The sequence below is a fragment of the Podarcis pityusensis genome (genome assembly GCF_964106645.2).
Source record: "Podarcis pityusensis genome assembly, chromosome: 2".
NCBI classification, from domain to species: domain Eukaryota; kingdom Metazoa; phylum Chordata; class Lepidosauria; order Squamata; family Lacertidae; genus Podarcis; species Podarcis pityusensis.
The window spans coordinates 110,844,348-110,871,106 of record NC_138029.1 but is presented as its reverse complement, the minus strand read 5'-3'; the positions used below and the strand labels follow the sequence as shown (position 1 = coordinate 110,871,106).

Sequence of the window (26,759 nt, the reverse complement as noted above, 5' to 3'; positions counted from 1 at the left end):
AAACAAGATTAAAATACAACATTAAAATATTGAAACATTAAGATATTAAAACGCACCCTCATCACAGGAGAAAAGAAAAGAAAGAGGGGGAGGGTATCAAATTGGCTCCAAGCCAAAGGCCAGGCAGAACAACTCTGTCTTACAGGCCCTGCGGAAAGAAATCAGATCCTGCAGGGCCCTGGTCTTATGAGACAGAGCTTTCCACCAGGCCAGAGCCAGTGTTGAAAAGGCCCTGGCTCTGGTTGAAGCCAATCTAACTTCCTTAAGGCCCAGGACCACTAGGGTGTTGCTATTTATGGAACTTAAGGTCCTCCGTGGGGCATACCGGGAGAGGCGGTCCCGTAGGTACAAGGTGGGTACAAAGGTCCTAGCCTGTGAAGGGCTTTAGAGGTCAAAAGCAGCACCTTAAATCTGACCCTGTACTCCACCGGGAGCCAGTGCAGCTAGAAAAGCACTGAGTGAATATGTTCCCATGGCAGAGACCCCGTGAGGAGCCTCACTGTAGCATTCTGCACCCGCTGGAGTTTCTGGGACAGCTTCAAGGGCAGCCCCACATAGAGCGAATTACAGTAGTCAAGCCTGGAGGTGACTGTTGCATGGATCACTGTGGCCAGGTTGGGGCGGGAAAGGTAAGGGGCCAACTGCTTGATGCGGCGAAGGTGGAAAAATGTCGCCTTGGCTGTTGCTGTAACCTGCACCTCCATGGAAACTCTTAACGGAAGGCAATGGCACTAATTGGGCCCCCTCAAGAGAAGGGAGTTGGTCCCTCATTCCCATGCCATCCCTATCCAGCCATAGGACCTCTGTCTTCGAAGGATTTAGTGTCAATTGGCTCCCATGAAACCAGCCACAGCTTCCAAGCATCTGGTCAGTGTGTCCGGGGCCAAGTCGGTGTGGCCATCCATCAGCAGATAGAGCTGAGTGTCATCAGCATATTGGTGACAGCCCAGCCCAAAGCTCCGGATAATCTGGGCAAGGGGGTGCATAAAGATGTTAAGAAGCATTGGGGCGAGGATTGCGCCCTGCGGCACTCCACACACCAAGGAGTGGCGTGACGACATCTCCCTCCCTAGCGCCACCCCATGTCCCCGACCAGAGATAAAGGAGCACAGCCATTTACGGGCTATGCCCTGTATCCCCATGTCAGCAAGGCAGTGGTCCAGAAGATCATGATCGACCATGTCAAAGGCTGCTGACAAATCTAAAAGAATCAGCAGTCCTGACTCGCCTCGATACAATTGTCTACGGAGATCATCTGTTAGGGCAACCAGAGCAGTCTCGGTCCCGAAACCAGGACGGAACCCTGACTGAAATGGATCTAAAGCAGATGTTTCCTCCAGAAACCTACCAAGCTGTTCAGCAAGCGCTCTCTCAATTACCTTACCCAGATATGGAAGATTTTAAACTGGGCGGTAATTGGATAGGTCTAAAGGATCTAGTGACATTTTCTTTTCTTTTTTTTTATAAAATATTTATTAAAGTTTAAACATTACAAAAAAGAAAAGAAAAACAAGAAAGAAATATACAAAACATCAACAATACCAAAAGAAGAAAAGAAAAGAAAAGAAAAACATTAAAAAAAACCCAAAAGAGAACAAACAAACATACAAAAGACCCCCATATTTTCATATCCTTATCTTTCATTAGCTTATTTCCTCGACTTCCTCACACCTCCTTTTTTGTATTCTAGTTCAATTAAATATTCTAGCAAGTCCTTTCCCTCTTTCACAAATTTAGTTCCATAATTTAATTTAACGAAATTTTAAACTTTAATTTACACCTTTACCCAATGTCAGCTATTCATACTTAATTCTTTATAATATTTCTACTAAAGTCATATAACTTCTTTCCAGCATCTTTCTAACATTCATTAATTTTAGAATATTTCTGTAAATAAGCTTTAAATTTTTTCCAATCTTCTTCCACCGACGCTTCTCCCTGGTCTCGGATTCTGCCAGTCATTTCCGCCAATTCCATGTAATCCATCAGCTTCATCTGCCATTCTTCCCTGGTAGGTAGGTCTTGTGTCTTCCAGTGCTTTGCGATGAATATTCTTGCTGCTGTTGTAGCATACATGAAAAAAACTCTATCCTTCTTTGGCACCAATTGGCCCACCATGCCCAGGAGAAAGGCCTCTGGTTTCTTTAAGAAGGTATATTTAAATACCTTTTTCATTTCATTAAAGATCATCTCCCAGAATGCCTTAATCTTTGGGCATGTCCACCAAAGGTGAAAGAAAGTGCCTTCAGTTTCATTGCATTTCCAACATTTATTATCGGGCAAATGATAGATTTTTGCAAGCTTGACTGGTGTTATGTACCACCTGTAAATCATTTTCATTAAATTCTCTTTTAAGGTATTACATGCCGTAAACTTCATACCAGTGGTCCGTAACTGTTCCCAGTCAGCCATCATAATGTTATGTCCAACATCCTGTGCCCATTTAATCATAGCAGATTTCACCATTTCATCCCCGAGTATTCCATTTCAGTAGGAAGTTATACATTCTTGACAAATTCTTAACTTTAGGGTCTAACAATTCTGTTTCCAACTTTGATTTTTCCACTTGAAAACCTAATTTTTTGTCCTGATTGTATGCCTCCATTATTTGGTAATAATGGAGCCAATCTCGCACTCTGTTTTTTAATTTTTCAAAGCTCTGTAATTTTTTAGTGACGTTTTCTTTAAGAGCGGACACACTACTGCTTCCTTCAGTTCCCCTGGGAATGTCCCCATGCCAAGGGACAAATTGATAATTTCAACCAGGGGGTCCACGCGACATCTGGACATGCCCTAATCAGCCAAGATGGGCACGGATCGAGGAGGCAGGTGGTGGGCCTACCAGCTTGGAGGAATCTATCCACATCAGCAGGGAGTACCCGATCGAAATGGTCCAACACTGGACCCGAAGACAGTCAATGTATCTCAATTGGCAGGGAGGTCACGGAAGAGCAACAGGACTTTCTCCACAAAAAAGCTCGCGAATGCCTCACAGCTATGGGTTGAATTTGTGCTTAAATTTGGTTGTCCTCCTAAGGACGTTCTCAACCTAATTATTCTAAAAGGTTGTGCCAGGCGAGAGCTAGCAGATGCAATGGAAACTGCGAAGTAAGATTTCTTAGCAGCTTTCACAGCCATCTCATAGGCTTTCATAAGTGTCCTATAAGATGTTCCGTCACGAGTCCATCGCCATACTTGCTCTAGCCGTCTCAGATCCCGCTTCATTTTCTGGAGCTCTTCAGTAAACCAAGGGGCCCGGTTTCGATGGGGTCGCAGAGGGTGCTTAGACGACCTCATCGATGGCTGCCAATAGCCGGTTATTCCAGTCCTCGACAAGGTCATCTAATGAGTCGCCAGGAGGAGCAGGGTCCCGCAAGGCCTGATGGAATCTATCAGGATCCATCAGCCTTCATGGGCAAGCCCAAATAGGCTCGCCACCCGAGCAGGGGAGGAGCGGGAAGTCAATCAGAAGGCAAAAGCTGGGAAATACTGGATGGGGAACAGCTTGGAGAATAAACTCGGGGGGGGGGAGAGAGATAACAGATTCACTGTCTCTGGAAAGCATCCATCCGCTTTCCCCAAGGTCAAGGAGAGTTGCAAAAGTGGCAGGACAAAACGCACAGCGGGTACAGGCTCAGGTTAGGAGACGCAGAAGTGACGGGGTGACTAGGGATGTGAGGGGGTGGACCTCTTCATTGGGAGCACCGCCATTCCTAGAAGACGGGTTCTTTGTTCTCTCGCTGGGATCATTAAAGTTTCTAACGGGTAAGAAGACTCCTTTCCCTTTGTTCTGCTTATCTACGGCCAAGGGGGAAGGAAGCCAATTCCCTGAAGCCTGACAGATGCTGATCCACAAGACAAGGGCAGCCCATCACTTTGGCATTGAAGGCCGGAGGTCAAAACTCAACAGATTCATCACACACCTTGAACATTCCAGATTCACACTCTTCCCCTTTTTATCTAGCAACAACTAGCAAGTTATTTTGTACATTTACTATATGTGACTTGTCAGCATCGCCCTTGAGCCACCAACTGGACTCATCCACTTCAGCCCTGACTGGGCTAGGCGAGCTGGGTAGCACTTCCAGAGACCACCTTCTATACAGGAACAGGTCAAAGTGCTGTGGACTCACAGCTTAGAGTTGTGAGCACCGGATTCACTCCAACAAGAAGACAGTTGTCGCACAGCAGAGTATAGCAGAGCATAAACGACTCGGAGAGCAGCTCTGTAGAATATCTTCTTTATTCTATCTACAACTATAATACACAACTATATGCAGAGCTAAATGAAGTCTAAATGAAAAATGCTGAACTGCACTGAGTGTCTGCAGCTGCTCTTAGCAGCAACCTTATCTCGCTCTCTCTAAAACTCAGTCTCTCTCTCTTTGATGTGAGGTTGGGGCGAAATAAGTAGAGAGCAGAAACCACCCCTCCTCTCTAGAGAATCAGCAGAGAACATCAGCAGATTCTTGGATATGGGAGGGGTGAAATCTCCTCATTACTTTAACACATATATGTGTGTATACAAATTTCAATACAAACACCAGAACATCACACAGGTTCCATGCATTTAAAATTGATTTCTGCCTTTATGAAGCAGAGTGAAAACTGAGTGGAACACTGCATACATTTATATGGCTTTTCATCTGTGTGAATTTGCTTATGAGTATTAAGGTCTCCACTGCATCTGCAGCTCTTTCCACATTCCCTACATCTGTGGTTTCCCCCCTGTGTGAGTTAGCTGATGTTTCCTAAGGTGTCTACTTTGACTGAAGTTCTTTCCACACTCCCTACATTTAAACAATTTCCCCCCTATGTGAGTTTGTTGATGTATTCTAAGTGTTCTACTACGACTGAAGCTCTTTCCACATTCAATGCATTTAAATGGTTTCTCCCCTGTGTGAGTTCGTTGATGTATTCTAAGGTCTCCACTATGACTGAAGCTCTTTCCACATTCAATGCATTTAAATGGTTTATCCCCTGTGTGAGTTCGTTGATGTCTTCTAAGGTTTCCACTAAGACTGAAGCTCTTTCCACATTCAATACATTTAAATGGTTTCTCCCCTATGTGAGTTTGTTGATGCATTCTAAGGTCTCCACTTTGACTGAAGTTCTTTCCACATTCAATGCAACTAAATGGTTTCTCCGTGTGAGTTTGTTGATGTCTTCTAAGGTGACCACTACGCCTGAAGCCCCTTCCACATTCTATACAGTTAAATGGTTTCTCCCCTGTGTGAGTTCGTTGATGTCTTCTAAGTGTTCCACTACGACTGAAGCTCTTTCCACATTCAATGCATGTAAATTGTTTCTCCCCTGTGTGAGTTCGTTGATGTATTCTAAGGTGACCACTTTGACTGAAGCTCTTTCCACATTCAATACATTTGAATGGTTTCTCCCCTGTGTGAGTACGTTGATGGCTTCTAAGGGCTCCACGATGACTGAAGCGCTTTCCACATTCAATACATTTAAACGGTTTCTCCGCCGTGTGAGTTTGTTGATGTATTCTAAGGTTTCCACTTTGACTGCAGCTCTTTCCACATTCAATACATGTAAATGGTTTCTCCCCTGTGTGAGTACGTTGATGGCTTCTAAGGGCTCCACGATGACTGAAGCGCTTTCCACATTCAATACATTTAAATGGTTTCTGCCCCGTGTGAGTTTGTTGATGTATTCTAAGTGTTTCACTACGACTGAAGCTCTTTCCACATTCAATACATTTAAATGGTTTCTGCCCTGTGTGAGTTCGTTGATGTATTCTAAGGTGACTACTTTGACTGAAGCTCTTTCCACATTCAATACATTTGAATGGTTTCTCCCCTGTGTGAGTTCGTTGATGTATTCTAAGGTTTCCACTTTGACTGAAGTTTTTTCCACATTCAATACATTTGAATGGTTTCTCCCCCGTGTGAGTTCGTTGATGTATTCTAAATGTTCCACTTTTATGGAAGCTCTTTCCGCACTCCATGCATTCAAATGGTTTCTCCCCCATGTGAGTTCCTTGGTGTATCCTCATTCTTCCACAGTGACTAAAGCACATTCCACATTCCCTGCATTTAAACTGTTTCTTTGTTCTTCCCAATGAATTCACAGATGGCTCCGTAGAATTCTGACCATCGTCTTCCTCACCTGTTTGGGAGTGGGGGGGGGGAGAGAGAATCCTGTTAGACTTTTAAAAAAGACAAGAAAGGAACTGAACACATGTGAAGTCCCATGTGCACCTTCTCTTATTTTCATTCCATTGTCCACTGTCTCCAAGTTCCAAATTTTTAGGAATAAAGATGAGATAATGGCAAGAGCAACCCATGATCATGTCGGAAATCAAGCCTTTATCAGGAGAAACTGTCAACACTCCCAGGCACCCGGCTTGGTCTCCTGTTGACCTCCCTGTCTGCATTCCTCAGCAAGATCCAGGTAGAGGTCGCAATAGGCGATCCTTCTCAGCGTGAGAAGAACACCCCCCTCTCTTTGTTGCCCCCCCCGGCAGGGGAAAGAGATAGACAGAAACGTATTTACATGCCTTTATTTCTGTCTTTGCAGCGTTACAAAAAACATGACTGCTCTCTTCAAACTCCAGCAGTCGAGAGACAAACACTTCCTGTACAGCTCATATTACACTCTGAGCTAATTCAGGTGCCCTCTGTTTCCCACGGACAGTCCCAACATCATGTGATGTTTTCAAGCTAGCAGCTCGCAGCTGCATTGCTTCTATATCGTAACAGATCACTCCATTCACATTTAAGAAAGCACCATCATTTTATAATAGATATCTACGGTGGAACTGGCTTATAAGACTGGCTTATAAGACACATCTGTCTTTTTCTTTTTCAAGTGAGGAAAGGATCTCAGGCTCCAACAGCAGTCTCTCCTATGAGTAAGAAGTAAAACTGAAATGTTCTTATGCCACATGTAAGTGTAAAAATATTGCAATATATTAGACCCTAAACAGAGCCTACTGGATTGGGAAAAGGCCCACCTAGTCCAGCATCCTGTTCTCACAGTGGCCAAGCAGAAGCCTGTAGGAAACCAGCAAGCAAGATTTCAGCCCAAGAGCCCTCTGCCCTCCTGTGCTTTCCAGAAACTAGTATTAAGAAGCATTATTGCCTAGGACTGTGAGGGCAGAGCACAGACATCAGTCTAATCATTTTTTTCAAGCTACCCTAGTTGCTGGCAGTCACTGTCTCCTGTGCTTCTGTTTATTCATCTTTTGCAGGCCTAAAAGGCTCATAAAGGTATTATGACCTAAGTTTTTGTGGGCTGCAGTCTGACAAAGGGAACTCTTGATTAGGAAAGCTGGTGCCACTATAAATCTGTGAGTCTCTTTGTTGGTTTTGTGCACTTATTTTGAAATTTGTACCAAGGTTGTACCATTTAGCTCCATGTAAGCTTATGGAGGGACAGAATTACAGGGGCGCTATAAATTATTATCCCACTCACTCACAATCCGTTTGTAAGAATGGCAAGTTTACACTATTTGGTTATAATACTGGCCACCCTCGGTCTTCATATGCCCAATCCTATGTGCAGAGCCTCCAGCCACATGAACTGTGTATCATGATAACAGGTCCTTTGTCTCCAAAGCCCACGAAACTGGGGAGGTGCATGCATCTACTGTATTTTGATGCTGGTGGAATGTATCACTCTGACCCAGTCTTTAAAAAAAAAAAGTAACATAAACTATTTAAATATATGAAATATAATTAATGACAGGAAGCATTTCAATAGCCCCCTTCACCCATTTTTCTGGATTGCTGTACAACATCATTATCGTCACTTAATCCTGCAGTGGAAATAACACCAGAGATTCCAAAAACAAAGAGCTGCTTTAGAGAAGGCCTCACCCCTCCCTCCCTCCCTCCCTCCCTCCCTCCCTTCTTCCTGCCTGGCCCTTCCTGCCTTTGGTCTCCTCTCCATCTTTTCCTCTTTCTCCCTCCACCATCCAGCCATCCATGTCCCCATCTCCTCTCCCCTGAAACTCACCAGATTTCTCCGAGGGTCCCGGGAGGGGATGCTCAGAGGTCGTAGGGAGGGATGCAGGAGACAGCTTGACCAGGTCAACTGTCCATCTTCCTCCGTCCATCCTGACCAGGTTTGCAGGTTCAACTTCTTCAGGAGCACAGAAGTCAGGGCAAGTTGTAGCTTCCTGGGAGGAAGGAAGAAGCCAAGGGAGTTTCAGAGCCCCTGCAGGGATTCTGCCCAAAACATTCTGCTGCCCCTGTAGAAGCCCCTATTGGGCACCCGCTTCCCAAGAGCCTCCACCCATTTTCAAACACCTTTGGGAATTCCTTCCGTCTGCCTGTCCCTTCTCCCTTCCTAAGGCTGGCATGGTATGGGCAGTAGTGGCCTTGTGGCAGTTGCCCAAAGGGCCACAATAAATGTAACAATGTGTACCCCTTTAAATCCTTGAGTATGCTTCTAATAAAGAAGTTATGGTAGCCTGTGCTTTATGAAACTGGCTATTTTGCAAGTTGCCACCTCCCAATTCGGGCAGAAATACAGCTAATACGGGAATCACAAAGATACAGCAGAAAGCTAGAACATGAGTCGCCACATGATGCAAATGGCTGCATGTAACACAGGTTCCCAACACGCACACCAACACAATGTCACAGAACGTGGTAGGGATCAGAACTTATTCAGCAGAAATTGCCAGTGCTTGTTGCGCATGTGTATTATAATAAAATGAGGCAATGATGAATATCAGGAACGTGAAAATCCAAAGGGACGTTTTAAGGAGGCGGGGGAAGCAAGAAAAAATTAGATTCTTTTGGCAACAATAAACATTAAAACAAGGAACTGCTGGTTAAAATATGTAAGAGGTTTTTTAAATCACACCATTAGGAAATCATTATACGAAGTTTGGAATAGATACAAAACACTGGTTGAATGTAAAACCCTGTGGTGGCTTTCTCCATTGGAAGCCTTTGCAGTAAAAAAGAAAGACATGGGAAGTGAACGGGCAACATACAAAGACCTGTTAATGGAAGTGGATAACAAATTAAAGGTAAAGCCATTTGAAGAACTGAGAGAAAAATTAACTGATTGATTGCAGAATCACCAATTGCAGGATGTATTCAGAGAAGATAGCAAGAGAACTGGGTTTGGTAGCATCAAATAAAAACTAGAGACTGAATTGTTGAGTAGTAAAAGGAAAACACTGTCGGAAATGTACAAGCTATTATTGGAGTGGCACACAAAGGATGACGAGGTAAAAAGTGTTATGATCAAATGGGCCCAGGATTTGGGACATAATATTGATTTTGAAGAATGGAAAATATTATGGACCAAAACCATTAAATTCACAGCATGTATGTCACTCAAAGAAAATCAAATGAAGATGACGTATCGATGGTACATGAGACCGGCCAACCTTGCAAAAATGTATAGAAATCAGGATAAAAACTGTTGGAAATGTAAGGAAAAGGAGGGGAATTTCCTCCATATGTGGTGGACGTGTACTAGGGTGAAAACTTATTGGGGTACAATTTACAATGAATTAAAAAAGATCTTTAAATACAATTTCAGTAAAAAACCAGTTATTTTTGTTAGGTCTAATTGGAGATGAAATTTTTTAAAAAGATGTGAATCTATTTATGTGTGCCACAACGGCCGCAAGGATTCTTCTGGTTCAGAAATGGAAATTACAGGAGATTCCAACATTGGAAGAATGGCGGAGTAAGATGGTGGAATACGTAGAGTTAGCAAAGCTGACGGGGAAGATCCGGAATCAGCGCGACGAACTGTTTCAAAAAGACTGGAGCAAATTTATATTATATATGAAAGAATATTGTAAACATCTGAAAAGGTTTGTAGCTTTAGGTTGAAATGTTTCGTAATGACAATATAAGGAACTGATTTGCATTTAATAAGAGGAAATATAAAAATAAGAGAGAAGGTAAAAAAGTGGCTATAGAAATGCTAAGTATAAGGTAAACATGTATGAAAGTCAGAATGAGGGGCGAGAGGAGGTCGATGCTCGGATAGAGCGATGTTTCAGCTTCTTGATTTATGTATGGATATTGTGATTACAAAAAACTGAAAATGTAATAAAAATTATTTAAAAAAACAACAAGGAACTGCTGAGCAAAAAGAGAACAGGAGCATGCGCAGAAGTGGTTGCAGAGAGGGGAGGGGCCTTCAAGGGTCCAATAAATGACCCAAAACAACACAGAAGACTACCTGTCGATTGTGGTCGACCACTTGGACATCTCTGATGTACTGTACTGTATACGATTGGTGGAAATTCAAATGCTTTGTTTGGCATTACATATATAAATATCACTGCCTGGAACACCAGGCAGGGTTGCAGTTTTGTGGAACGATCAAACTGTAACCTATTGCTTTGCAATAAACAATGTTAGACTCCTAACTCCTCCTGTTTCTGAGTTTTATTGGTGTAAACTGAAGAGATAAGTGATTTTCTGGCTTACAACAGCCTGAGAGTAGATTCCATGGAACATACAGGAGCTTTTGCCATTAGTAAACAACCTAGATGGCAAGTTCTCAAGAGAAGCACTTTGGAGCACTGCTTGCTTGCTCATGCTATGTGTGTTTGCACCTCGAGGACAACATGCATATTGACACCACGTGATTTCTTAAAGAGGGCATTTCTTTAAAATCGAAGGCCATTTCTACAAAAGACTTCAATGTTTGGTTGCTTTGGGTGTTTTTTATTTTGTTGGAAGCCGCTCAGAGTGGCTGGGGAAACCCAGACAATGGGCAGGGTATTATTATTATTATTAGTATTATTATTAGTATTATCATTATTTTATTGCGAGCCTTGCTAGCAATACTCAAATCTCACCCCTTTCCCGCCTCCTTCCCTGCAACTCCCTTTGCACCAGATCCGGGCAGGAAGAAGCTTCTCTCTTTCCACAGCGGAACCCCCCCCCCTCCTTCAAGGCCCCATTAAGAGAAACAGCTCCCTTTCCTCCCTTCTCTTCTTCTCCCCGTCCCGGGGCTTCTCATCCTGGACCCCCCACCCCTTGCCAAGCCCCTTCCCTCCTTCCCCGTCGCTGGCTTTGCACTAACCCGAAATCCTGGCGATGGTGGCAGCGACCCTGGGCAGCGGGGACGGGAATGGGAGCTCCCGCCTGGGAGGCAGGAGATCTCCGGGGGCGGGATAATTGCAGTACCCAGCCAATGGGGAGAGGAGGGAGGGAACCTGGGCTTCGAGTATAGGGAACAGATGCTCGTTGCCTTAAGGGTTAAAGCCAGAGAGTGAAGCTGCTAGAGGGGAGTGTGCTGCTGCTCGATACTGACTTGGGAAGGGGGCGTGGTTTAAGCGGAACAGCTGACCCGCCCCCTCTGCCGTCATGCACTGTCCTTGTCCTGCAAGGAATCCGGTGAGTGCAAAGCGCCTCGGGGTGCAGCAAGCTTGGGGGGGGGGGTTGTGCAATGCAATGCAATACCCATAATTGGGGTTGGGGGTGGAGAGAGAGCAGGCAGGGAAGTCGCAGGGGGGGCGGGCTGCAGCTCATTTGTCCTGCTTGCAAAGAAGAGACGTGGCCTCTCCCTGAAGGTACGCTCTTTCTCACTCACTCACTCACACACACACAGATCGCACAAAGAGCCCTGTAGTTTGATCAAGCCCATCTAGTCCCGCACCCAGTTAGAATCATAGAATTGTAGACAGGGAAGGGGACCCTGAGAGCCATCTAGTCCAACCCCCTGCAATGCAGGAATCTCAGCACTGGCTCCTTAAGGTGGCCAAGCCTGCAAGGAGGATGGGAGCCCAAGAGCATCTCTCCCTGCCAGCGGTTTCCAGGAACTGCTATTCAATTACGCATAATAATAATATGATAACAACCACATTATTTATACCCGCTCATCTGGCTGGGTTTCCCCAGCCACCAGGGCAGCTCCCAACAGGATAATTTTTAAAAACCAATGAAGCTTCAAACATTAAAAGCTTCTCCATTCAGGGCTGCCTTCAGATGTCTTATAAAAGTCAGATAGATGCTTATTTCACTGACATCTGTTGGGAGAGCGTTCCACAGAGCAGGTGCCACTACCAAGAAGGCCCTCTGCCTGGTTCCCTGTCATTGAGCTGATATAGAGCATCTGTCCTAAATTTGTCAGCTTCTGTCAAAGAAGCAGAATCGGGAAGTTTTTAATGTCTGATGTCTTGTTATGTTTTTATATTTTGCTGGAAGTTGTCCAAATTGCCTAGATGATGATGATGATGATGATGATGATAATAATAATAATAATAATTGTTCAATATGAAAATTTATTTGTACCAGTGCATTTGGAAGCATCAGAATAACTTGAGGTAATATATTCATACAAAAGCTTTGCTCCCGATTCATTGCAATCCTATCGCCTGAATTTGATCCGAGTCCTGGGATAACTCAGTTGGTAGAGCATGAGATTCTCGGGGTTGTGGGTTCAAGCCCCACCTTATCAAAAAGATTCCTGCATTGCAGAGGGTTCGGCTAGAAGACCCTCTTGGTCCCTTCCAACTCTATGATTCTGTGGTCTATGAACCTCACTTCTTCACCATTTCATCACTGTACAATGATGAAAAAGGTTGAACAGTGATTATAGAAGTTAAGATCAATAATGAAAAAGTGATAGTTATTGGAATTTATGCACCAAATGAAAGAAAATCTGAATTCTATCAATTCTTGGAAGAAAAAGTCATAGAATATTTAGGGGGGGAAATTATATTATTAGGAGATTTTAATGGAGTAGTCAATCCAAACATGGACAGAACAATAAAGAAGAAAGAAAAGAGGCAGAACAAACTCCCAACTACATTTTTCCAATTAATAGAACTCCTGAATTTGTTTGACGCTAGGAGGTTTAAGAATCCAACAGAGAAAGAATTTACACATTATTCAGAGCCACATAAATCGGCAGGACGAATCAACGCGATCTGGACAACAAAGGATTTATTAAATAATATTACAAAAGCAGAAATCCATCCAAGGACAATTTCAGATCACAGCGCGGTCTGGGTTAACTTTAAAGGAAAAGAAGAAAAGGTTAAAAGGTGGCAACTTAATGAGAGTATGTTAAACGATGAAAAAACTGTACAGAAGGCCAAGCAAATCTTAGAAGAATATTTTAAGTTTAATTTAAATAAAGGAGTAGATCTAGAGACGGTTTGGGACGCGGGTAAAGCCGTCATAAGAGGCTTCTTTATCCAACAAAACACATTCCAATGGAAAATAAAGGAGGAGAAGAAAATGGAGATCTGGGAGGAAATTAGAAAAAAGGAAAGGATCCTTTTCCAAAAACCAGATGATGAACTAATTAAGCAAAATATAAAAATTTTACAGACGCAATTCTCCATGATAATAAACGAAAAGATAGAATGGAAGATAAAATGGTTGAGACATAGAAATTTTGAGTTTGCAAATCAACCTGGTAAACTTCTGGCCTGGCAATTAAAGAAGAAAAAGGAAGATAGAATTATCAATAAAATTAAAATTGAAGACAAATGGATTCAAGAATCGAAGGAAATTAGTAAAAACTTTGCTAGTTTTTTCGGAAAACTATACAAAGAAGGTCCAGAGACTCTAGAAAAAATAATTGATTATTTGGGCAAAAATAAACTACCAATAATACCTAAGGAAAAAGCTGAAATCTTGAACTCACCAATAACAGCTATGGAGGTGCAACAAGCTATACAGAGATCAAAATTAGGAAAGACACCGGGCCCAGATGGTCTCCCAGCTAATTACTATAAAAAGTTAGAACAAGCATTATTTCTTCCCATGAAAGACCTAATGAATAATATTCTGGCAAATGGAAAGCTACCGAAAACCTGGAAGGACAGCTTTATTACTCTTATCCACAAACAGGGAACAGGTGCCTCAAACATGGCCAATTTACAGACCCATTGCACTGCTAAATAACGATTACAAGATATTTGCAGACATTCTTGCAAATAGATTAAAAATGGTGCTGAAAGAGATAATTCATAAAGATCAAACCGGATTTCTTCCCGGACGATTTATGCAATCCAATATTAGATGTGTGCTTAATGTATTAGAATATTTGGATATTAAAATTGATAAACCAGCAGCTATTATGTTGGTGGACGCTGAAAAAGCTTTTGACAACGTGTCCTGGAAGTTTATGAAAAAATTAATGGAAGAAATCGGACTGGGAGAAAATATTTGTAAAGGAATAAATGCCATCTATTCGGAACAATATGCAAAATGGAAGAATTACTGTGGAGTGCAAAATAAACAAGGGAACAGGACAGGGCTGCCGACTGTCACCACTGATATTTATCTTGGTGATGGAAGTCTTGAACAATCAGATAAGAAAGGATCAGCTTGTTAAAGGCATCACTCTGGGAAACAAAACATATAAAATTAAAGCTTTTGCGGACGATTTACTTGTTATGACTGAAAACCCTAAAGAAAGTCTGAAAAGAGTGCTGGAATTGATTAAAGAATTTGGAGAAGTGGCAGGCTTTAAGCTGAATATAACAAAAACAAAAATGCTTGTTAAAAATGTAACCACAGAAGAAAAGGACGACTTAGAAAAAATATTGGGCCTGAAAATCTCCTCAAAAGCGAAATACTTGGGTATTTGGATCACCCCCAAGAACATAAACCTATTTCAGGATAATTACACCAAAACTTGGTTAGAGATTAGAAAAAAATTTGTAACCTGGAGTAAACTAAAATTAACATTTCTGGGTAGGATTTCCATTATAAAGATGAATGTGCTTCCAAAATTAATCTTTTTATTTCAAATGATTCCAATACTGGGTGAAGCAGGTTGTCTCAAGATATGGCAAAGAGAAATTTCCAAATTCCTGTGGGAAGGGAAAAAACCTAGGATTAAACACCTGACCTTAATAGACATAAAAGAGAGAGGAGGCTTTTCCCTACCCGACTTAAAACTTTACTATGAGGCAGCCTGTTTTACCTGGCTAAAAGATTGGTGCACGTTGCAGGATCCGGACCTCCTGGACCTAGAAGGTTTTGACAACCGCTGGGGATGGCACGCCTACCTGATATATGGAAAGGCGAAAATTCATAAAAAATTTACCAACCATATAATAAGAAAATCACTCTTTGCTGTATGGGAAAAATATAAAGACCTGATGGAGCCTAAAGTCCCGTGGTGGACTTCTCCAATAGAAGCCGTAACAGTAAAACGGAAAAATACTCAGGAAAGCTGGCCAACATATAAAACACTTCTAAAAAATGAAGATAACCAAATAAAATTTAAAAACTTTGAGGAAATGAGAGAACACATCTCAGACTGGTTGTCATCAGTTATTTGAAAAATTTAAATCTGACAAACAAAAGGGGTTATCAACAGAGATTTCCCAATTCGAATCTGATCTTATAAATTCTAAAAGAAAAACTCTTTCCAAAATGTATCCCAAAATGTATTCCAAAATGAGGAGGTAACATTGGCAATGGTGAGGTGGTCCCAGGATTTTGGCCATTCAATAACCATGGCCCAGTAGGAAAATTTATGGAAGATCAATTGGAAATTCACAAATTGTTACACGATTAGAGAGAACTTTCAAAAAATGCAACATCGATGGTATCTAACACCATGGAAACTTTCAAAAATGTATAAAAATGTGTCAAGTAATTGTTGGAGATGCGGTGAATCAGGAACATTCTACCATATGTGGTGGATATGTAGGAAAATACAGGTATTCTGGGAGAGGATCCACACAGAACTGCAAAAAATGCTAAAGATCTCTTTCAACAAAAAACCAGAGGCCTGCCTCCTGGGAATAACAGATTTGGATATTCCACAAACGAGGAAGGGTATTGTAATGGTTCTAGGGGTTGCTCGTGCGTAAGCCGGTGCCAACACCTGGCTGGGGTGCCTGAGTGAACCTTTTCTGTCCGGACAGCCACTCACCCGTGGCTGTCTCAATCGCTGGCAGAATCCGTCAGTGGGCGTTTCTTAAACTTCTTCCGGCAAAGAAGCTCTTTGACGCCTAGTCTCCTCCTACTCTCCCTGCGCGGAAGCCTTCTGCGCAAGGAGGGCGTAGGCAGCGGAGGACCCTTACTCTCCCCACTGGTCCCCGGCAAGGAGTCATGGGACTGCCTCGCCGATTCCCCCATCTGCCCCCCTTCTCCACTGGTGCTACGCTGATTCTCTTCCCCAGAAGTTGGGCTGCCTCTCCCAATCCCGGGACGCTCTCTGGAATCCCTCTGGAGCTTGCTCTCTCCCTCCGGCACTGATGGCAGTTCCCTGACATCCACCTCCTCCTCAGGACCCCACCCCCACCCCTGGCGCGATACAACCTCCTCTCTCTCCTCGGCCGACGATGCAGGGAATCCCCTGAAGGAGCTGTCATCATCTTCTGAGGATTCAAAACCAGCCTCCCATCCGCTCGGATCTCTTCCTGCTGGTCGAACCTCCCAGTCTGATTCTTCTCCCTTCGACACCTCCTCTCCCTCCTCTTCGGAGGCAGGAAAACCCACAAAGTCCCCTTCGTCGTCTGTGGGTCCAAATTCTCCCTCCCAGAATCTAGCTAATGGTTTGGGCTTATCCGGGAACAAACTGTGGAATTCTTCCACCAGATACCAGTCAGTGATTGATTCAGCAGGGACCCACATGTTTTCCGACCTAGGTTCCCCCTCCCAGGCTACCAAGTACTCTACCTGGCGACCTCACCACCTTGAATCAAGTATTTCCGTGGCTTCGTTACAGTGTTCCCTCTCCTCTACCTGCGGGTGGGTGGTAACCCCTCCCTCCCGTCCCGGGAATTCCCACCCCTCCCTGTAAGGTGAAAGTAGGGACCTATGGAACACCGGATGTATCTTCATGCTGTCAGGCAACTTGAGTTTAAATGCCACTGGGTTAACCTGCTGTATTACCTCAAAAGGCCCCAGCCGCCTCGGCTGCAACTTCTTAAACCCTCCCTTTAGGGGCAACCCTTGGGATGACAACCACACCCAGTCTCCCACCCGTATGGCCTCCCCCTCCCGACGGTGCCTGTCCGCCTGCCTCTTGTAAACTTCCTTGGCCCGCTCCAAGTTCAGCCTGAGTTGCTGGTGTAAGGCCTCCATTTCCTCCACAAATTGCTCAACCGCAGGTACACTCCATCCTTCCTCCCCCCGCCCCGGGAAGGCCCTGGGGTGACACCCGTAATTGGCCATGAAAGGGCTCATTCCCGTGGACACGTGTTCAGCGTTATTGTACGCAAATTCAGCCAAAGCTAATTTCTCTACTCAGTCGTTCTGTTTCTCGCTGACATAGCAGCGTAGGTATTGCTGGAGTATACCGTTCGCTCTTTTGGCTTGTCCGTTGGTTTCTGGGTGCCTTGCCGTCGAGAAGCTCACCTCGACCTGTAGCAAGCTCATGAGTTTCCGCCAGAACCGGGAAGTAAATTGTTTCCCGCAATCCAAGATTACCCTCAATGGAGCCCCATGCAGTCTAAAAATGTGATCCACAAACAGCCTGGCTGTCTCCTCTGCCATTGCTGCATGTGAGCAAGCTACGAAATGGAACATTTTAGTCAGTAGATCGACTACTACCATGACCGCTGTCTTTCCCCTTGACTTGGGCAGATCTGTCATAAAATCAATGGACACCACCTCCCAGGGCTTTTCCGGTGTGGGTAAGGGTTCCAGTAACCCCGCGGGGGCAGCCCTTTCCCCCTTAGCCCTCTGGCATCGGTCGCACCCTCGTACATATTCTCGTACGTCTTCCCTCACTTTGGCCACCAGAACTGCCTGGTAGTAGTAGCATGGTCTTGTGCTGTCCAAAGTGCCCAGCTGTTGGGTTGTCATGGAGTTGTCTAAGTACCTTCCCCCTCAAAGTCTCCCCCGGTACATACAGCGCCCCCTTATAGTACAGTAGCCCTTCCTTTTCCTCAAACCCTCCATTGACTTCCTTTCCGTCCCTGAGTTCCCTGATTTTTGACTGAGCAAACTCATCGTCTCTGGTGAGCCCTGCCAGTTCTCGTTTCCCAACCAACGCTCCCACACACACACACACCAGTCCTCGGGGAACACGTGCCTGGTCTCTGGTGGCCCCTCTCCTTCCATGTACTCCGGTTTCCAGGAGAGAGCATCTGCCCTTACGTTTTCCTCGGATCGGATCTCGAAGAAAAACTTGGCGAACTCCTGGGACCATCTGATCTGTCTCTGGTTGAGCACTTGCACGGTCCGCCAGTATTCCAAGTTCTTGTGGTCAGTTTGGACCTGGATCTTGTGCCGCGCCCCTATCAATAGATGTCTGCATTGCCGAAATGCCGCATAGATCGCAAGCAGTTCTCGGTCATACACTGTGTAGTTTTGCTCTGACTTGCTCAGCTTCCTAGAGAAAAAGGCACACGGCCTCCAGTTCTGCTTGGCCCCAGGCTGCAAAAGGACCGCTCCAATGGCGCGGTCGGACGCGTCCATCTCCAGTCTCATGGGCTTCTCCGGATCCACGTGCAGGAGCTGCTCTTCCGAGGCGAATGCCTTCAGTTTTTCAAAGGATTGCTGCGCACCCTCTGTCCACGCGAACTTCTTTTTGCTACTAAGACAATCCGTTATGGGCGCTGTCAAGTGAGCGAAGTTCTTTATGAACTTCCTGTAGAAGTTGCTGAAGTCTAGGAACCTTTGCACATCCTTTCTGTTTTGGGGGGCTTTCCATTCCAGCACTGCCTTCACTTTGCCCGGATCCATGGCTAGTCCTTTGTCTGACAACCTTTACCCCAGGAACCCGACCTCCCTGGCGTGCAGTTGGCATTTTTCCAGCTTGACCCACAACTGATGCTTCTTCAAGCTCTGTAGCACCTCCCTGATGTCTCTGACGTGTTGCTTTTCATTGTCCGAATAGATTAAGACGTCATCCAAAAAGGCTACACAATGCTTGTACAGCAGAGGCCCCAACACATGGTGCATGAAGGCTTGAAAGCAGGCAGACCCCGATTGTAATCCAAATGGCACAACTAAGTACTCAAAAGCCCTCAGGGGGGTGAACATGGTCATTTTCCATTCGTCCCCTTCCCTTATCCTAATCAGATTGTATGCTCCCCTGAGGTCCAGCTTGGTAAAAATCTTCCCCTGCCTCACACGTGTCAAAATATTGTCAATCCTGGGCATTGGGAAAGTCATGGGTTCTGACACCAGATTTAGGGCCCGGTAATCCACGACTAATCTGGGCTGATTAGTCTCTTTTTTGTCCAAAAGAACACTGGACTGCTCCCCACAGCCTTTGATTCCCTTATGAAACCTCTCTTCAGGTTCTTGTCAATAAACTGCCACAGCTCCTGCATCTCCCGGTCGGACATGGCATACAGCTTACCCACTGGTAACTGAGCCCCTGGAAGCAGGTTGATTTGGCAGTCAAAGGGCCTGTGGGGGGGCAGTCTATCTGCCTCCCTCTCGCTGAAGACCTCCTTCAAATCAGCATATTGTGGTGGCACCTCCCCTTTTTGCTCCAGGGCCAACCCAGCCACCCTGGCCACAGTCATTCTTGGTTCCTTCCCTCCCAGACAGTGTTCTAAGCAGTAAACTGACCCAAAGGTGACCGACCGCTGATGCCATGACACCACTGGGTCATGTGTTGCCAGCCACCTCATTCCCAGTATTATTGGGGGTCCTGCCAGCGTGGCCACGTGAAAGGCAATGGTTTCCGTGTGCCTGGAGACCCTCATTCGCATTGGCGGTGTCTGGTGTGTCACTTCCCCTCCCAGGAGTTCCCTGCCATCAATGGTGGTCACCTGCAAGGGAAAATCTAGTGGCAATAGGTGGAGTTGGTGCTCCAGAGCAAAGTCTCTGCTGAAGAAATTACACGAGCTGCCAGAATCTAGCAGTCCCTCCACTTTGACGGGGTGCCCATTTTGGAGTTCTAGCACCACCTCTATGGCTATAGCTGCCTTGGGGGGGTCAGGCTGGGGCACTTCTATTGGTTGCTGGCCTGGCTGCTGCCCCTGCTGGTTGGTAGCCAGGCGTTGTCGTTTCCCTGCACTGGCCCCTCCTCCACCTGCTTGTCGTGGCCTGCAGCCCCCATCATGCCTTGCCAGGCTTCTCGTTGAGGGCAGACCTTTGCAAAATGTCCCGGTCGCTGACAAAGGAAACACTTCTTGGTAGTTTTCCACTCCTTCCCCTCCCTTTTCTGACCTTCACCAGCGTTTGAAACTTCGCGCGCATGCGCTCCATCAATTTCAATCGGCTCCGCCGCCTGGGAAGGCTCCCTCGGCATCTCCGGAATGCGGTTGTCATGGAAACGTTCCACCCTTATCTCCCACTTCTCCTAAGCCCGCGCTTCCTGGCGTAAACCAAACGCAAGCACAGTCTTTGTGAGTTCATCCATCGACTGCGGGCGGGGCGCTCGGGACAACTCGTCTTTCACTTCGGGGGACAAACCCGCTTCAAACAACATTTGCATTGGTTCAGAGTCCAGATCCCACCTGAGCTTGTGGACTAACATCGCAAAACGCAACCAGTAGTTTCTGACGGACAGGCCCCCGGCTTGCACCCCATCAGCTCCCGCCGTGTCACGCTTTGCTCAACCTTGCTAGAGAACATCGCGTCCATTCCCTGGTAGAATTTCTTAAGATCTTTCAATGCATCATTCTGCGTCGCCATTAGGGGCCTGATCCATTCGCGCGCCCCATCCTGCAGATGTCCCACAATGTAAGCCACCCTCTCCCCGTCATCCGCAAAGTCATTTTTCTGCAATTCCAAAGCGTACTGAATTTCCGTTCGGAAGGCATTGTAGTCGTGGGGCTTTCCTCCAAACTTGTGTACCAGCCCCGGGACCTTCCTTCCTATCGGGGTGGCTCTGACCTGTGCATCCTGAGCCCGTCTCTCCTCCAGCCACGCAGACAGGGTAGCTACATGCGCCTCCAGGTCTCGGTTCCTCTCGACCAGACCTCGCATCATGGCTTCTTGCTCTGTCTCTCCAGCCGGTCCCGTTTGGCTCATCGTGCTGCCTCTCCGGGGCTGCGCACAAGCAACGTCAGGGACTGACGGATTGCTGTAATGGTTCTAGAGGTTGCTCTTGCGTAAGCCGGTGCCAACACCTGGCTGGGTTGCCTGAGTGAACCTTTTCTGTCCGGACAGCCACTCACCCGGGGCTGTCTCAATCGCTGGCAGAATCCGTCAGTGGGCGTTTCTTAAACTTCTTCCAGCAAAGAAGCTCTTTGACGCCTAGTCTCCTCCTACTCTCCCTGCGCGGAAGCCTTCTGCGCAAGGAGGGTGTAGGCAGCGGAGGACCCTTACTCTCCCTGCTGGTCCCCGGCAAGGAGTCATGGGACCGCCTCGCCGATTCCCCCATCTGCCCCCCTTCTCCACTGGTGCTACGCTGATTCTCTTCCCCAGAAGATGGGCTGTCTCTCCCAATCCCGGGACGCTCTCTGGAATCCCTCTGGAGCTTGCTCTCTCCCTCCGGCACTGATGGCAATTCCCTGACAGGTATCTTTTTATATGCGACGGCGGCAGCAAGAGTTTTGATCGCAGCAAAATGGAAGAGTAATGAAATCCCCTCTATACAAGATTGGATCCAAAAGCTGACAGAATATGCCGAATTAGATGGTTTATCAGAAAAAATAAAGAACAAATCAAAACAGGAATTTGTTTCAAAATTGGAGGTTTTCAAAGATTATCTGAAAAATATAGTAGTTTAAATTCTGTTGCAGCATTCGAGGAACTTCAGTAATACCGTATTTTTCGCACCATAGGACGCACCGGACAATAGGACGCACTTTGTTTTAGAGGGGGGAGAACAAGAAAAAAAAATTTCCCCCCTCTCTGCCCAGCGCCCCTTCAGTGAAGCAGCAGGAGGCGCTGCACAGAGAGGGGGAGAACTTTCCCCCTCTTGTTTTCCCGCTCTAAAACAAGGTGCCGTTTAAGGTGCGTTCAGGCGGCTACCTTGGAAGCCTGGAGAGCGAGAGGGGTCGGTGTGCACTGACCCCTCTCGCTCTCCAGGCTTCAGGTTCCTTTCGACCTGCTCTTTGGGGCTGGCGGGGGGAAGCCCACCACCAGCCCCAAAGAGCAGGTCAGGGAGCAGCGGAAAGGCGCAGCGGAGAGGCTCCTGCCATAGCCGCACGTCACCTCTCCAGCCGGGAGAGGGTCGCAGGGGGCTGCTTTAGCCCCACGCGCGCTCTCCCGGCTGGAGAGGTGACGCGCGGCTATGGCAGGAGCCTCAATAGGCGCGCGTCACCTCTCCAGCCGGGAGAGGGTCGTGGGGGGCTGCTTTAGCCCCGCGCGTGCACTCTCCCAGCTGGAGAGGTGACACGGGGCTGTAGAGGTTCCTGCCATAGCCGCACATCACCTCTCCAGCCAGGAGAGGGTCGCGGGGCTATGGCATCTTCGCTCCATAGGACGCACACACATTTCCCCTTCATTTTTGAAGGGGAAAAAGTGCATCCTATAGAGCGAAAAATACGGTAATTGCAAGGTAGATCTAAGAAATTAGATTTATTGAGAATAAGTTAAATTATGTTAAAAGTGTGTATTGGCAAAAACTAATAAGAATTTGAAATATGGAATAGACGGGAGGTTGGGTCTTTAGTGTCAAGACCAATAGATGTTTTATTGTTTGCTAAGAAACTTATGTGTCTATGGTTATTTTTTTGTAATTTGTGTCTAATTTGGTATTTGTGTTTTTTTCTTTTTTTCTTGTTGTATAAATAAAAAACTTTTTTTAAAAAAGACCCTCACTTCTTCACAATGAGGGCACCACCACAATTTTTTATTCAGCAATTTTTTGCATAATAGGAGTTTGCCTTTATTAAATTGGAGAGCGAAAGAAGAAGGAATCTCAGGGTGGGCTTTTTTTGTGGGGGACATGACTTTTCTGGTCAGAGGCAGAAGGAGCTTGGGTCTGTGGGATATGAAATTCATAGCAGTCAGGTACAACATTCCTAGAGTGGACATGCTAGGGGATGCTTTGTGCCACCCAGGAGAAAACTTCCTCTTTCCTCCTGAGCTGGGACAAGCGCTTCCTCTACATGTGACTTGAAATAAGGTAAAGGTAAAGGTACCCCTGCCCGTAGGGGCCAGTCGTGTATAACTCTAGGGTTGCGTGCTCATCTCGCTCTAGAGGCCGTGAGCCGGCGCCGTCCGAAGACACTTCCGGGTCACGTGGCCAGCGTGACGAAGCTGCAGCTGGCGAGCCAGCACCAGCGCAGCACACGGAAACGCCGTTTACCTTCCCGCTATAAAGCGGTACCTATTTATCTACTTGCACTTAAGAGTGCTTTCGAACTGCTAGGTGGGCAGGAACTGGGACCGAACGACGGGAGCTCACCCCGCCGCGGGGATTCGAACCGCCAACCATACGATCGGCAAGTCCTAGGGACTGAGGTTTCACCCACAGCACCACTGGGTGGAGGAGCACACCTCCATGTGCTTCATTCTTTCTTCTCTTCTTCTCCATTTTATTTTTTTCTATGTGTTAGGAGAAGTGACTGCTCAGTCGCAGTCATTTGGGACTAACTCCCTTATATTATAGCTTATAGATATAGATATAGATATAGATATACTTTTGTAACATAAGCCTGCCTTCAGGAATCTAATTGTGAACTGAATGAAAATGAATAAGCTACATGTATATTGATTTTAATAAGATTGTCGTGTCTGCACTTTTAAAGAGGGATAACAAGGGATCTTATCAGGAATCCTAAATAGTGAGGCTAAGACGAGCCTGCAACAAGCTTACCGCTGTGCAAATTTGAAAAGGAGAATGTTTGAACTATGCTAAGATATAGAACTTGTTAATGCAAGTTAGTAAGGATATCATCAAATAATATATCCTCTCCTGCCGTTCTAAACATTCCCAGTCAGTCCCTAGCTAGAGATCTGGCATCCCCTTGTCTCAGACCAGATTTGGGTCTCTGCCTCCAAGGAGTTTAGACGCACACGGTTGAGACATGTTGACTGCAGCAGGCAATGGATCCCTCACATGTGTGAACAGCCATTTTGAGGTAACTCTCAAACACCACAGAGATTGGGCGTTGCTTTGACGAATATCCTGCAACAAACCACCTTCCTGAGCCCTCTGGTCTCTCCCACGGCCAGTAAAAATAAAATACTTGTTTACCTGACGTTGACACAAAAGCTCACATACTACAGAAATGAATGAAATGTTTATTTCTTTCCCGCTTTCCTTCCCTCTCTCTTCCCACTTTTCTGCCCCCCCCAACTCCATATTGCCTAGAACAGTACTGTCTCACTCTGAATAGGACTGATTTGTTTGAAGGATTCTGTGACTTGAAAACAGAGACTCTGGGTGTACCCAAGAATTTAATAAAAACATTTTAAAAAACAACAGTCTCTCTCATCCATTAACATTCTGCAGTGCAGCTTCATTGGAAAGCCATGGAATGTGATCCTGCAAAGGGCCAGTCTAGGAATTAGGGCTGCCACTTTTTTTGCACCTAAGAGGCAGACAATATGCGGTAGGTAAATAAGATGTTTTGGGTTGTAGTTGAGGAAATTTCCTCTAAGCCCCCAAACACACTCCACAAAGCACATAGATAACATGTATGCAGCAGGTTTACTATCACATTATAACATGCCCTGTATGGAGCAGTTACAGAAATCTCAGTATGGTGCCTATCTGTTATTCTGAAATGTGAGCTGCAGTACAAAATACCAGTTTTTGTGCAGCCTGGGCCCATTCATATTTATTTAGGAATCCCATGCGGTATTTTAAGGAGCAGGATCAAGGGTTTCATGACCCCCTTCTTACAATGTATGAAGTAATTACAGCAAAAAAAGCCTAATGATTCTTCTAGGTAACTGAATGAATTATTTTAATAAAAATTTAAATGGAGAGCATATTTTCCATTGTCATATTTAAACAAACATGGTTCCACTCCAACCTCACTTAGTCCCCATTTCCCCCTCTATAAAGAGTTCTTTATACAGAAATCTCTTGAACAGAAGTCTCTCTATTTACATGTATAGGGAGGGATCACTCTCTGTCCGGCTTATGGCACCCTGTGTCATTTGCAGTGTCCTGTATTCTCCTCACAGACACACAGAAACAGTGAACAGTGACATGCAGCAGCAACAGCAGCAGCCAGCCAGACTCACTACAGCTCCCAGAATGCTTTGGGGGAATCCATGACGGACTGAAGTGGTACTAGAGTGATTTAAATGTGGTGTGGATGTGGAGAAGGCAAGCAATCAGGGGTGACAGTGAACAAATGGAGCCCACAATGGCAGCCTCCAGTGCCGTTTTGTGTTCCTCACAGGGCAACACAGCACTCGTCCCCACTGCCTGCCTTCAGAAATCTGGGACCGTGGCCATGGACAGCTTGTGACACAGCGTTGTAGGGCAAGGCTGTTTCAAGGGAAGGTGGGAAAATGCATTTCTGCCACGGTCAAGGTTAGCTAACTGACTGGATTCTTGAATAATAGGTTTCATTTTGCTTTTCATTCACTTCTGTGAGGCTCATGTCGCGTGTCATTACCATAGGAAACAATTTTGGGAGCCCAGTTAGGCAAACAAAACTCATTCTAGCTTGCTCCTTTTGTATCCCAATCCAGAGCACTGTATTCAGATTATTATTTTTTTGCCACCCTTCACTATAAGGCCCCACCCTCGGCAGTTTAAAGCAATATCAGAATGCTATTAAAATCAGTTAAAATGATTTACATTCTTTATACAGAAAGAATGCAAGCAGGATGAAAAGAGTATCCTGGCAACACACTTCCCCCTGCCCAAAATCCAACATGAGGCAGAGTCCTGCGCGCCTATATAGCAGGGCTCAGCAAAAAGCAACCATGGGCCTTGATTTATTTAAGAAACACTCTACTTTTCTGCTGCCATATCCTTCCTTTCTTCCATCATGAAACTCAAGGTGGTATACGTGTGGCCTCCTCCCAAGACCCAAGACTGCTTAGCCTAGGCAACAATATATCCTACAAGCCGGTCATTCAATCTTGGGTCCCTAGATGTTGTTGGACTATAACTCCCGTCATCCCCGGTGCTCTTAGCCATCAAGGATCCAACTCTGATGATCTCGGTCTTAGTCCGGAGCCTGCAAGTAAGTGTGGGAACCTCTGGCCCTCCAGATGTTGCTGAATTACAACCCACATCAGGCTCAGCAATCGTCATATATGGCTGTGGATGGTGGGAGGTGGATGCTGGCATTGAGAAGAAGTTGAAGGCAAGTTAGTCTCTCTATCTCCAGTGATAAGCACCAGAGCAGCCTGTCCAGTAAAGACATGGAAGAAAATTCTGAGGCACTGAGTGCTTCTGGTCCAAAACATTACTCTTTTCCAGCACACTCCATTGCTATCCATCCCTCTCCAGTTTTCCATTCCTGCTGACCACCAGTGTCCAACCCCCACAGCCTGTTTTCTGTATCCACTGACCATGTCCAGTTCTCCTTGCGTGGCTTTGGCTATCTTTTCCCCCCACCTAAAAATTTATTGGACATACGTAACCAATGGAGCTGCCTCAAGGCTACTGGTACCTCCCTCTCTTCCTTAGAGGAAGGGTTCCATTTTGGCCACATAAAGGTTAGCAGCTAGGAAATTGAATTGGCTATTTGTATACGGGATTTCCTCAGACAGGGTGGGGGTCACAAAGAGAGGGTGGCTCTCGCCTTCATGTCCTGATTGTGAGTTTTGCAGAAATGCCTGGATGGCCGGTGTCGGAGCCAGAGAACTGATGGATGTCAGGCCGTGCCCCAGGCTCTCCCCACAGTGATGGGAGGTGGGCCAGGAAATAAACATTTTTATACACATGAAAAGCAAATCATGCATTGATAACACTATTTTTTTGTAAAGTTAAAAAAGGTCTTTAAAAAAAAAAAAAGTTTATGTTTTCCTCTGTTCTGAAATTTGATTTTAAAGTAAAGTGTGTCAATA

The 26,759-nt window shown here is 45.7% G+C and overlaps 2 protein-coding genes across 2 annotated transcripts in view; one reads left to right on the top strand and one right to left on the bottom strand.

The window, feature by feature from the left end:
- The window catches only part of LOC308470100 (nurim-like), a 59,444-nt gene that overhangs the window by 16,557 nt on the left and 16,128 nt on the right, over window positions 1–26,759 (top strand). The window lies entirely within an intron of this gene.
- Window positions 4,226–26,759, bottom strand: part of LOC308465160 (uncharacterized protein) — a gene marked incomplete at its 5' end in the record, with an annotated part of 56,778 nt that continues 34,244 nt past the window's right edge. The window contains one exon of the mRNA XM_080984963.1: window positions 4,226–6,126. Coding sequence (XP_080841089.1) covers window positions 4,709–6,126 — 1,418 coding nt within the window. The 3' untranslated portion in view covers window positions 4,226–4,708. The remainder of the gene's footprint in view (window positions 6,127–26,759) is intronic.